We start from the raw sequence: 11619 nt of genomic DNA on the forward strand, positions 1-11619 counted from the left end.
CCCATTCTGCAAAGTCCATTGTCTGTCAGTTGCCTGGACACACGGAACCGGGTCGGCCTCGGCTTGGAGGTGCACAGGCCCTCAGAGGCTGGTAGTCTGACCCCCATCCCCAGTGTCACTCCTCACACAGTGGCCTTTATTTTCTATCACCATCCTACCCGGGCCCCTGGTGTCTTGGGGGAAGCACGAACCCGAGCAAGGCAAATCCAGCCCCTGCTATTGGGCAGGACACTGTAGGCACACACACCAGTCTGCAGAGGCCCTTCTGAGGTAGGTGTCACTGCGGTAGCTCTGCCTCATCTGCAGTGTCCCTTGCTCAGCTGTTACCAGAGGTCCACTGGAGAAAAAAAAATAAACAAAAAACAAACTGGGTAATGCTCTGCAGTCTCCCGTCCCAGACGCGAGTTACTCCTGTCCAGAGTACCCTTGCCCTTCCGTCAGCTGACCACGGTGGTTTCACCGTGCTTGTGTCCACATAACACTCATTTCACCTAATAATAGCCCCAGATGGGGCTGGGGATTTAGCTCAGCGGCATAAGCGCCTGCCTTGCAAGCAGGCAGTCGTGAGTTCGATCCCCGGTACCGATAAAAAGGAAAAAGACAAAAAACAAATAGCCCCAGATGAGGGGGAGTGCCCACTCCCTTCCCCTCCTCCTCTCCCCGCCAGGGTCTTGCACACCAGGCAAGTGCTGTACCCCTGAGGTGCAGCCCCTGTCCAGTGCTTCCTGTGAGTGGGGAAGGTGAAGTCTGGTGCCGAAGTCCACACATGTAACCCCGCACTGAGGGGACAGAGGCGGGAAGAGCACAAGTTAGAATCCCACCTGGGTAACAGGCCCTGTCTTCAAATTCTAAAAAACACTAAAGAATGAAGAGCTGGGACTGCGGCTCAGTGCAAAAGCCCTGGTCCGGTCCCCAGTCCTGAAAAAAATGAATGGGTGAAACGGTGACAGCTGTAATGTAGCACAGTGACGGAGCACAGGCCTGGCGTGTGCGTGCGCCTGGGTTTGCTCCTGAGTACTGAAATAAAAAAAGTGAAAGTTGTCTATCAAGGAGAGGAAAACCACCTCATGGTGGGTTGGTAGTGGCTGGCACTCCTGTGATGGCACACACGCAGTTTGGTCAGCTGCGGTTTCAAGCATCCTCTGGGGTCCTGGAAGGAATCCCCTGCGGGTGGCGGGGTCCCTGTGTCTCTATTGTGTGAGTGGGACTGAGGCTCAGAGGAAGTGCTTGCCCAGTTAGTTATCCCAACAGCACCTGGGGTTTGCAGTGGGGGCGTGCTCAGGGTTGAGCACTGGTCTAGCACACATGAGAACATGGGTTTGGTCCAGAAAACAGAAATTGTTCTTCAGCTTCCAAGGTCTTTCTCTGCTAAAAGTGAGACGATGGACTGTGGGAATGAGGTCAGAAGACTGAGGTCCAGAAAGTGGGGTCTTGGCCGGAGAAGAAAAGATGTGACAGCTGCAGAACCCTCATGCACCTGTGCCAGGGGCCTCCAAGATGCTCGTCCCCTGTCTAGCTTGGGCTTTCAGCTGGAGCAGGACAGGCAACAAGGAGACAGGAGGAGGAGGTGCCCCTGCTGGTGCCACCTTCTCCCTGCCCCCACACTTCTTCCAGTCCCAAGTGACCTTTCTCCCAGATCCCAGGGTCCAGGCTCCTGGGCCAGAGGCAACTGGGATTGGTTAGGGCTGGAGGGGGCGGGTCCAGGCTCACTGACCGGGTCTGCTGAGCCGAGCAGGTGGATTTCCAAGATAGCAGTGGCTGCAGGGCAGCTGCTGCATTCAGCTGTGACCTCTGTCTTCTAGACATGGGCCCGGGTTCTCTTGTTCTCCAGTCCCTTGTCCTGGAAGGAGTGCAGACAGCCTAAACATCGCCAGTGTATGGCCTGGCCCATGTCCTGATCCAGGCACAGGCAGCCCCTGGCATGGAGGCTGTGGAGCCGGTTCCTCCGGCGGTGGACCTGGTGCTGGGTGCCTCAGCCTGCTGCCTGGCCTGCGTGTTCACCAACCCCCTGGAGGTGATAAAGACGCGGCTGCAGCTTCAGGGAGAGCTGCAGGCCCCAGGTACCTACCCTCGGCTCTACCGTGGCTTGGTGGCATCGGTGGCTGCTGTAGCCCGTGCAGATGGCCTGTGGGGCCTACAGAAGGGGCTGGCTGCTGGCCTCCTCTATCAGGGCCTCATGAATGGTGTCCGATTCTACTGCTACAGCCTGATGTGCCAAACTGGCCTTAGCCAGCAACCAGGCGGCACTGTGGTCGCAGGCGCCGTGGCTGGGGCACTGGGAGCATTCGTGGGGAGCCCTGCTTACCTGGTGAGTGCCTTATCTCCATCCTTCACCCCTCCACCCAGCCCTGCTGGGCTCTGCAGCCTCCAGGGCTCCAGGCCTTGGGCTAGTGGGGCAGGCTGGGTGGGGCAGCCGTTGGGAATATCTGAGCCAGACTGGAATGAGCCCTTTGGCACCAGTGCCTCGCCCTAACCTTTGCTGCTCTGAGGTCCCTACCCACTGGTCCTGGGCCAGGGGAAGCTTGGAGGTGGCAGCAGATGTGTGATGCAAATCCTGGCTTGGGCATGTCTCCTCCTGTGTGCCCTGGTGTAGGCCAGGAGTCAAAGCTGCCTCCAAGCAAGGGCTCTTGTGCCCTGGTCTGGGTCCTGTGCAGTCATCTCACTCAGCCCTCAAAGGGTGACAGAACTGAGGCCGGAGGGTGGTGAGGGACTTCTGGCATGATGCAAAACCAGGTCCCATGCCGTATACCCCCAGGGCTCAGGGACACTGTACCCTTGACACATCCAGCTCATCCCCCAGACTGATCTGATCCTCTGGTCCCTTCTGCTCTTGCAGATCAAGACACAGCTGCAGGCCCAAACAGTGGCTGCCATGGCTGTGGGGCACCAGCACCAGCACCAGGTGAGCAGCCCCCTTCCCAGAGCGCTGGGCTGCACCGGGAGTACTCCTGGGCTAGCGGGGACATCCGGTGACCCATGCCTTCTCCCCACAGAGCGTCTTAGGTGCCTTGGAGACCATCTGGCGGCAGCAGGGCCTACTGGGGCTGTGGCGGGGCGTGGGCGGGGCAGTGCCCCGAGTCATGGTGGGCTCAGCCACCCAGCTGGCCACCTTTGCCTCTGCCAAGGCCTGGGTACAGGAACAACAGGTGAGGGGCCCAGGGCCCACCTGCCTCCTCCTGCACAGGAAGTACAAGGGTGTCACATGGAGCCCCTTAGGAGGCTGGAGCGCTGACTGTCATCAGAATTGTGACCTGGCCCTTGGGCCCAGTGGGAGTTGGGAGTCACCAGTGAACCCTAAAGCTGTGAAGGAATCCGGGTTGTGGGTGGGGAGGGGAATGGCTGGAGGAGCCTAGTCTGTTCCCTGACCTCTAGCCTTCGAGCCACCCGTGCTAGGGATTGGGGAGGTCACCCCGAGGGTGTGAAGAGGGCAGCTGCAGGGTCAGCAGCCTATGCTGTTCCCACAGTGGCTCCCGGAGGACAGCTGGCTGGTGGCCCTGACGGGCAGCATGATCAGCAGTGTAGCTGTTGCTGTTGTCATGACACCCTTCGACGTGGTCAGCACACGGCTGTACAACCAGCCCGTGGACAGAGCTGGCAGGGTGAGTGGGGGCGGGGTGGGGAGGACTGGGGAGCCTGGAGCCCCCCCCACACACACACACACACGCAGCTGGAACCCACAGTGACAGCGGGATGCATGGCCTGGGCTCGGGCGGTGAATGCCTAAGTCCCAGTTGTGTGCTATGCACCTTGGCATCTGGATTTTATTCTTTTTCCGGATGAAGAATCTGAGGCTCAGACCCCATGGCTTGCCTGAGGTTACCCAGTGGCTAGTGGGGAAGCCAAGATTGGAACCATGGTTTCTTGTGGTACTGGCAGCCTCAAGGATGTGCCCAGGATCAAGGTGCCACGTACATAGCCAAGCTGAGCCCCAACAGGGGGCTGCACCTGCCTGAAGGCCCCTCTTTCTAGCATCGCATTGTAGGGTCACTCATTAGAATCAGCCCAGCTGAGGGCACATGCCTCTTCTGTCACACTAGATACACACCCCTGGCCATGCCACCTGGGGCCTCCTACCCCTCGCGGTGATGCCCACACTGTCTGTCCCAGGGCCAGCTGTACAGGGGCCTCACCGACTGCCTGGTGAAGATCTGCCAACAGGAGGGCACCTCGGCGCTCTACAAGGGCTTTGGCCCTGCCTACCTGCGCCTGGGCCCTCACACCATTCTCAGCATGCTCCTCTGGGACGAGCTGCGGAAGCTCGCCAGCCGGGCCCAGCACCAGGACATCTAGGCCTTGTCCCTCCGCCCATCCTGACGGTCCCACACGTGGCCAGAACGATGGCCCAGGGTCCCTGCCCAGGTCCTGCATGGGTTTATGGAAAGTGCCGGCCACTCTGGTCAACCCAGCCCCTGAGGGCCAGCGTCTGCGCTGAATCACCACCCCTCCATCCTCATCCTTCTCCGCCCTGGGCCACCACACCCCAGCCCCCTGGCTCGTTCTCAGAGGAGCAGCTATGGCCGCAGTACTGCCATGAGCTCAGCTGTTTAGCTTGTGGGGCCCTCCGACAGATAGCAAAGTCCTTTCACCCCAGGGAAGCTGAGGCCAGGACGGGTGACGAGGTCCGGGCCAAAGCCACACAGCTGGAACTCAGCTCTGACAAGAGCACGGCTGTCCTAGAACTGTGGGGCTGGAGCGAACTTTAGGGGTCCCTGTCCATGTGAAGAGACTGTGATGTCCTCCCGTCTGGTTTCTAGGGCCACTCTAACGGTGCCACATAGTCTGGGACTTAAACACTAGAGATTTATTTTCTCACATCTGCAGGCTACAAGTTGGAGGCTAAGGTGCTGGTAGGGCTCATTTCTTCTCTCCTTCCCCTCCCTCCCTTTCTGTCTTGTCTCTGTCTCTGTCTCTGTCTCTGTCTCTGTCTCTGTCTCTCTCTCCCCTCCTTCCTTCAGGGTAGAACCCAGGGCCTCGAGCATGCTGGGCTTATCCTCTAGCACAGAGCTGCAGCCAGCCCAGGGCTGCTTTCTCCTAAGACTTCTGTCCTTGGCTTGTAGAGGCCACCTTCTTGTGTCCTTCTGTGTCCTGCATCTGTGTCCTAACCCCCTTTTAGAAGGACAACAGTCATGTTGGACTCAAGCCCGCCCCACTGAGCCCATCTTAACTAAGAGATGATTTTGCCTGCCTCCATGTGCTGTCACAGCCGGGGCTCCCAGGGTGGAATCTGGGGACATAATTCACCCAGCGCCATCTGAGGGCTTTTACTGAGGGCCTCCTGACAATCCCAGAAGGGTGCTTGGAGACGCCCACTGTTCAGGAGGGGCCGCCTCCTCCCAGGAGAGTGGCAGGGTGGAGCCAGGGTAGGGCCAGAAACACAGCCACCCCCCACGCCTGCACTGACCTTTGTACTGCAAGGTGGACACAGTGCCTTGCCAAGGTGGACAGCCCAGTCACAGCCCGATGACCTTCACTGCCACACCCGCCACAGTGTGTGCCCCACCGCACACTCTAAAACAATAAAGTTTTCTATTTTGTTTACTTGTGTGACTCCCCTCTGGGAAGCGTCTGTCCCTACCTGGGCTCTCACCCAGTTCTTTCCACCTGGGGAGGGCAGACAGCAGAGATTTCTGGGGCCAGGCCCAAGCTGCCTGCCACCTAGTGGGCATAGTGGGGATGACCACAGGGCAGACCTACAGGCACAGGCCGGGGAGCCCAGCCTGGACCCATGTCCAGCTCAGAGCTGAGGCCTAGGGCGGCTGGATGAGCAGACCGCACAAAGAGAGCGAGCCTGACCTCTCCTTCAAGGGAAGACCTTGGCCTTGGGAGGCTGGGAGAGACCACAGACCTCAGGCTGTCGGGAGAGCCGTCTACTGCAAGGAGGCTCCAGGCTACTCCAGGCTCAGAGGACCGAGTCCACACTTCCGGCTGAGAGGGGCAGGGCAGTGCCTTGAAGCTGGCAGGACAGAAGGAAAGCTGGGTTCTGGTAGGCAACGTGGGGCTCCAGCCCTTTGGGGGGGTAAGAAAGGCAGAGGCCAGACTGGCAGGAACAAAGAACAGAAACCTTCTGCCACCCAAAGGGGAGCAAGGACAGAGCTAGCCGTGTGTCCCCTGGGTCCTGGAGCTAGGCCTGCCGCCCTGCAGCCTGGGAGGGTTCAGGCCAGGCCTCTCCTCTCCTCTCCGGGACCTTTAACCCCTTCCAGCTCCTCCCCTGCTCTCCATGGACACCTTTGCCCGGTGACATCATCAGTCTGTCCCTGCGCAGACCTGGCCTGAGGCTGGCCCCGCTGGGCCTGCCATGTTCTCCTTGCTGCCCCTCCCCTCCTGGCTCCCCGGCCTCCCCTCCCTGGAGTGGGGCTCCAGCCTCCTCGATGGGCTCCTGCAAGGTGAGTGCCTGCCCGCTCCCACTCTGCTGGGCCCTGCCCTCCCCAGGTACCAGGTGGGTCCCACCCCTCGGGCCTGGCCCTGCCTCCTGTCCCAGCTCTCCTAATGCCCACTGGCCTTGGCCTCCTCCCTTCTCCCTCCTCCTTGCAGGCCTCATCGGGGCCTTCGGGGTCTCTGTTCTGAACAACCTCCTGAAAGTCTACTTCTTCGTGGGCTGTGCCAAGTGAGTGTCCCTGCCCCAAGCCCCTTGCCGTGCCCTCACCTCTGAGGTGGCTGAGGTTGGTGGCCCTGCTCCTCTGCCCTGACAGTGACCCCAAGCGGCAGATGGAAACAGAGCGGCTCCAGGCCCAGTGGGCCCTGCTGGAGACCGTGCACCTGGTGGGCCTGGCCCTGTTCCTGACCATCGTGGGGCCCCGGGTAGCGGCCCTGGTGGTGCTGGAGTTCTCCCTGCGGGCCGTGTCCATGCTGCTGTCCCTGCACAAGGTGAGGCTGCGGGCAGGTGGGTCACCCTGGCCCTGTCGTCCTGGTCCCCTTTTCCCCCAGGTAAGGTATAAGGTTTCCATCTGATTGCCAAAGTCGCTTCTCCATTCACACCCGAAACAACTCCGTCCAGGACAACAACGCGGGCTCTGTGTGTGGAACCTCCTGGAGCCAGGCTCTGCACTGGCTATTTTGAGGCCATAATCTCATTTCATCCTCAAAGCCAGGGGGGCAAGGGTTTGCTTTGGGATCCCCACTTCACAGACAGGGAAACTGCGGCTCAGAGGGAGCACACAGTCTGCCTGTGGTCACCCATCAGCCAGGGTTGTCAGGTGTGAAGCCAATCTGAGTCAGCTCTCTGCAGCTGTCAGATGGACAGAGGGACGATGCCCAGGGTCCCTGCAGTGGGACAAGACAGCCACCACCTGCACCTCTCCCACAGAGCTCCCGGGGCCTGGAGACGCTGCAGCTCTACCTACTGAGTCAGTATGCGCTGGGCTGTGCGCTGGGCTGCGGGCTGAGCTTCCTGCAGGAAGGCGCCCCACACCGCACACTTAGCCTCCTGCTCAGCCTCGGGCTGGCTGCGCTGATCCACTCGGCTGCCCGCCGCCTCTGCCACCATGTCTGCCGCCTCTACGAGCTGCACAGCAGCCAGCACTACTGCGGGGTCTGCCTGGGCCTGCTGGCAGGTGCACACCGCCTCCCCGGGCTGCTGGGCCGCGCCCTGGCCATGGCCTTCACCGTGGGCAACCTGGCAGCCGTGTCCCTCATCAACCAGGACTTCCTGAGCACCTCAGAGGCCGTGCGCTTTTGGACGCCACTCACCATCTGCTACATGCTGCTGGTCATCTACATGCAGGGTGAGGGCCGGGGCCAGGGTCCTTCCACCAGGTGCAGAAGGGAGGCCAGTGCTGGCCACCCCCGGGCACAGTCATACACAGTCACACATGCTGGGACTGGTCCTGCGGTGACAATAGGGAAAGAGACAGTGGGTGGAGAGAGCCACAGGTGCCAGAGCCCAGGGCGAGTGTGTGGCACCGTCACACCACCAACAGAGTCCAGGACATTGTCCTGCCCAGGCTAAAGAAGGGACAAGGCTGGCCAGGCTCCCAGACAAGTTTCTAAGTGGGGAGAGGGACCCGGCCAGATCCGGCCTCTAGGAAGGGCCATGTGGCTGCAGAGTGAGAGGGGCGGGAGCAGAGGGCCCCGAGGGTGGTCTAGGTAGAGAGAATAGAAAGTGCAAAGGCCCTGAGTTGGGAAGGAGCACAAAGGAAGCCAAGATGGCTGGGGGTTGGTAGGCAAGGGCAGTGGGTCAGAGCCAGAAGCTGGGGGTGGGCTTGGGCCAACTCCAAGCCAGCCAGTGAGGCAGGATCTGTTTTTCTCCAAATGTAGTAGGACCTCCTGGAGGACTACAAACAGGAATGACCTCATCTAGTTGAGGTCATGATTAGCTGGTCAGCAGACGCTGGTCTACAGGATCAAAACCGAAAGTGTAGTGGCACACACCTGTCAGCCCAACATTTGGGAGGCTGAGGCAGGAGGATAGCTGTGATTTGAGGCCAGCCTGGGCTACAATGTGAGCTCAAGGCCAGCCTGAAGTGCATAGAGACCTGTCTCAAGAAAACCAAAACAAACAAAAAAACCAAATCTGGGAGCCCTTGGAGGAGGCTGCTGGCAGGCAGGCAGAAAGAAGGCACCTGGGACCGGGGTGAGATCGGGGTGAGTCTGGACAGAGCAAACAGGGATGTGTGAAAAAGAAGAATTGGGACGACCCCTGCCACAGTTAGACAGGCATCAGTGCACCCCCGGGGTGCAGGCTGGGCAGTGGGCATGGGCAGGCAGGGACAGGCACCTCTGGGTGTGCACAGAGGAGCTGGGGGTGGAGGAGAGTGGCATCGGACCCGGCCGGGCCTGGGGTGCGGCAGTGGTCGGGCGGTGACAGCCCCGCATCCCCAGAGGAGCAGCGGCAGCAGCGCCTCAGCATGCAGAGCCAGGTGCAGACAGTGCTGGTGCGCATGGGCGGCCTTTTCGTGCTGCTGCTGACCGTGGGCCGCTGGCTGGACCTGCTGAGCCTCTTCGTTTCCCTGCTGGGCGAGCTCTGGTGCCTGGCGGGTGTCCGCACTCTGCTGGACCTCTGCCAGATCCAGGTGGGCACCCCGCCATGTGTGGCCCCCCACAGCCCCAGTGCCCTGCTCCAGATAGGACCTGAGGGGCCTGCATTTAACAAGAACTGGGGTGACCTCTCTTGGGGCGAGGGGTGGAGGGAGCTCGAACCAGTTCTCCCCACTCCCGTAGCCAGGCCCAGGCTGAAACTAGGAGTGGGATCCCTCCCCTGCCTGCACCCAAGGGGCTCCTAGAGGAAGGATGGGGCCTGGGGATGGCCAGGGCAGGAAATGACTGGTTCCTACACCCACCCACCCACCCGCACAGGACTTCCCATGCCAGCCTGCGGTGTCAGTGCCCAGCCAGCCCCCGTCCTCGGCCCCCACCAAGCCCCAGAAGACTACCTTCCTGCTCCACTGCAGGGAGGACCCCGGCTCAGTCCCAGGCTCTTAGAGCCCGCGTTTCCAGGCCTTGACCTCAGGACACTGTCTGGAAGCACAGCGGCAAGGCTGGCTCCACCTGGACCTCAGGACAGGCCCAGGAGGTCTGGAAAGGGGAACCAGGTGGGCGTGGATGCAGTCCCCATGGAGGATGGGGGACACGAGTCCTCAGAGTGGCTCCCCACTTTGCTGGCCTCCCTTTCTTCTCCATGAACAATAAAGATGAATTTCTAAACCTGAGTTTAGAATTACAAAGTCATAGAGACTTTTAAACCAGCACAGGTAGCTCACACCTGCAATCCCAGTACTCTGGGAAGCTGAGGCAGGAAGATCACAAGTTTGAGCCCAATGGGGCATCTTATCAATACCCTGTCTCAAAATTAAAATTTTTTTAAAAGGGCTGGGGATGTAGTTCAGTGCAAAGGCAAGGGCTCAATCTCAAGCACTGGAAAAAGAAAGGAAAGGAAAGGACTTTTTGTTTGATTTTTGACACAGAGTCTCACAGTTCAGGCTGGCCTCACGCTCACCATGTACCCCCAGAGTGGCCTCTCAAGGAGATCCTCCTGCCTCAGTGTCCTGTGTGCTGGGATTATAGACTTGTGTCACAAAAAGGACTTTCTGAGTCTGTGAAGCCCTTCTAGAGGGCTGTCCTGGGCCAGGTTCCCGGGGACAGATCCCTTCAGACAGAAACGAGTCTAGTGAGAGCTGGAGGCGAGGGGAGGGAGGGACGGACGCATGGCCTGGTACCCGCCCACAGTGTGGCTGTGCGGTGCCTGCATTCCCTCTCATCCCAGTTGAAGCACAGAAGCTCTGAAGTCCTCCGTGGTGCCCCTGGGTCCCCAGTTCTGGAGCCTGCCTTGCTTCAGACCATGAAGATGCTCCCCTCTCAGCCCCATTCAGGGCCAGGACCAGAAAGGTTGATCACTGGGGCTCTTGTCCCTCTGCCTGCCCTCCGTGTGCCCTCCATGTGCCCCTCTCTGAGTCTGTGGGAAGAGGTCCCTCCGTGGGGTGGGTGCTAACACGTGCTCAGAACCTTTACCATCCTAGTTCATTTGGGCATCAGCCCCAAGAGGCTGGTACCATTACCCCTTTTCACAGATTCAAAACCCGAGGCTCACAGAGGCGAGGCGACTCGCTCAAGGGCACACAGGTAGTAAGTGGTAGGATCTGAACACAGGCAGCCAATCCCACAGCTCATCTGCTCTGCACGCTCCTTGTTCCCCTCATCAGGTTGCAGATTCAGGGCCCCAGAAGCCAACAGACCCGGGCACAAGTCACACGGCAGGGCTGTCCCTGGCCGGCTCTGTCTGTGATATCTCCCGAGGCAGCCTGAGGCTCCCCAGCAGGTGCGCCTTCTTGGCCCAGGCCTCTGGCCCACAGGGATGGAGGGCCCCAACCCAGCAGAGACCCCCCAGGGCAGAGGAGTCTTCCTGCCTATGGGCCTCTCTGGGGATGGAGCTACATTTGTCTAAGAGTGGCAGGGAGTGGCAGGTGTCACAAGTAGTGGTGTCTCAGGTGGTCACCCTAGGGAGGAGATGGGTTTTCGTTGTATTTGATGAGACAAGATCTCAGTCTTGTAGTTCACGCTGGCCTTGAACTTGAAGGGATCCCCCTAGCTCAGCCTCCCAGAATGCTGGGATTACGAACAAATACAACCTGTCATCCCAGAGAAGCATTTCAGGACACAGCAGGAACCCTGGGCTGATTTAGGAGGCAGAGTTAGAAGGAAGCAGGGAAGGGAGTTGAGCTGGAGGAGCTGGAGGGGGCACAGCTCCCTCTGATGGAGAGGCTCAGGCCAACCCCCTGCAAGGGCCGAGATGGCTTTTATGGGTTTGCTGAAGCGGCTGGGCTCGGAACCCTCTCCTCAACCCTGGCCACACAGAGAGCCGTGGAGCGGAGCGAGCCGCGGGTGACAGTTGGGCTCCCTCCTGACGTGAGCGCCTCTGCTTGGGGCCGGCTCAGCTTCCCCACCTACCTGGCTTTGTTTTCACAGAAACAATTTGAGCCAAGGTGACCAGGGAGTTAGGGCGAGGACTGGAGACCTCTGCGCTCCCTGGGGGTGTTGAATGTCCCTGTCCTCCTCTTGAAGGGATGGAATAGGTCACGTGAATGCAGGGCTGATCAGCCTGGAGCCCAGAGCTTCTGAACCTGGAAGCGAGGAGCAGTGCAGAGCTGGAGGAGTCTGACCCAGGCTCTCCGGGAGTAAAGGAGACAG

At 59.9% G+C, this 11619-nt stretch overlaps 2 protein-coding genes and 1 long non-coding RNA gene across 5 annotated transcripts; 2 read left to right on the forward strand and 1 right to left on the reverse strand.

Annotated features, from left to right (window-relative positions):
- Nucleotides 1-115: 115 nt before the first annotated feature.
- LOC134472918 (uncharacterized) lies at nucleotides 116-1840 on the reverse strand. Its single transcript, XR_010042949.1, has 2 exons — nucleotides 1715-1840; nucleotides 116-337 (listed from the first exon to the last, which is right to left on the reverse strand). It is a non-coding gene; the product is annotated as an uncharacterized LOC134472918 (long non-coding RNA).
- On the forward strand, nucleotides 1742-5538 carry Slc25a34 (solute carrier family 25 member 34). The gene is made up of 5 exons (XM_013153941.3): nucleotides 1742-2308; nucleotides 2837-2902; nucleotides 2994-3146; nucleotides 3465-3599; nucleotides 4108-5538. The coding sequence occupies exons 1-5, from the start codon at nucleotides 1922-1924 to the stop codon at nucleotides 4288-4290; spliced, it is 924 nt and encodes a 307-aa protein (XP_013009395.1). The 5' UTR covers nucleotides 1742-1921; the 3' UTR covers nucleotides 4291-5538.
- Nucleotides 5539-5964: 426 nt separating this feature from the next.
- Tmem82 (transmembrane protein 82) lies at nucleotides 5965-9644 on the forward strand. 3 transcript variants are annotated; one of them, XM_063235560.1, is made up of 8 exons: nucleotides 5965-5983; nucleotides 6263-6383; nucleotides 6532-6604; nucleotides 6690-6864; nucleotides 7304-7550; nucleotides 7640-7721; nucleotides 8818-9008; nucleotides 9292-9644. In XM_063235560.1, the coding sequence occupies exons 2-8, from the start codon at nucleotides 6296-6298 to the stop codon at nucleotides 9615-9617; spliced, it is 1182 nt and encodes a 393-aa protein (XP_063091630.1). In that variant the 5' UTR covers nucleotides 5965-5983; nucleotides 6263-6295; the 3' UTR covers nucleotides 9618-9644. The 3 variants fall into 3 exon arrangements, with proteins under 3 accessions (XP_063091630.1, XP_063091631.1, XP_003471224.1); XM_063235561.1 differs by lacking the exon at nucleotides 8818-9008 and having other exon boundaries at nucleotides 5968-5983; nucleotides 6201-6383; nucleotides 7304-7721; XM_003471176.4 differs by lacking the exon at nucleotides 5965-5983 and having other exon boundaries at nucleotides 6201-6383; nucleotides 7304-7721.
- Nucleotides 9645-11619: the final 1975 nt, after the last annotated feature.

This window comes from Cavia porcellus, unplaced genomic scaffold, assembly GCF_034190915.1.
Source record: "Cavia porcellus strain 051 isolate PalLab524CR breed Dunkin Hartley unplaced genomic scaffold, mCavPor4.1 scaffold_25, whole genome shotgun sequence".
Lineage (NCBI taxonomy): Eukaryota > Metazoa > Chordata > Mammalia > Rodentia > Caviidae > Cavia > Cavia porcellus.

Bases quoted from the DNA above. Each gene is read 5' to 3' on its own strand.
- Slc25a34 (XM_013153941.3), top strand. From the start codon at position 1,922: ATGGAGGCTGTGGAGCCGGTTCCTCCGGCGGTGGACCTGGTGCTGGGT. The intron at 2,903-2,993 runs GTGAGCAGCCCC...TTCTCCCCACAG, and splicing joins GGCACCAGCACCAGCACCAG to AGCGTCTTAGGTGCCTTGGA. The intron at 3,147-3,464 runs GTGAGGGGCCCA...CTGTTCCCACAG, and splicing joins CCTGGGTACAGGAACAACAG to TGGCTCCCGGAGGACAGCTG.
- Tmem82 (XM_063235560.1), top strand. From the start codon at position 6,296: ATGTTCTCCTTGCTGCCCCTCCCCTCCTGGCTCCCCGGCCTCCCCTCC. The intron at 6,605-6,689 runs GTGAGTGTCCCT...CTGCCCTGACAG, and splicing joins TTCTTCGTGGGCTGTGCCAA to TGACCCCAAGCGGCAGATGG. The intron at 7,551-7,639 runs GTGCACACCGCC...CTCATCAACCAG, and splicing joins CTGCCTGGGCCTGCTGGCAG to GACTTCCTGAGCACCTCAGA.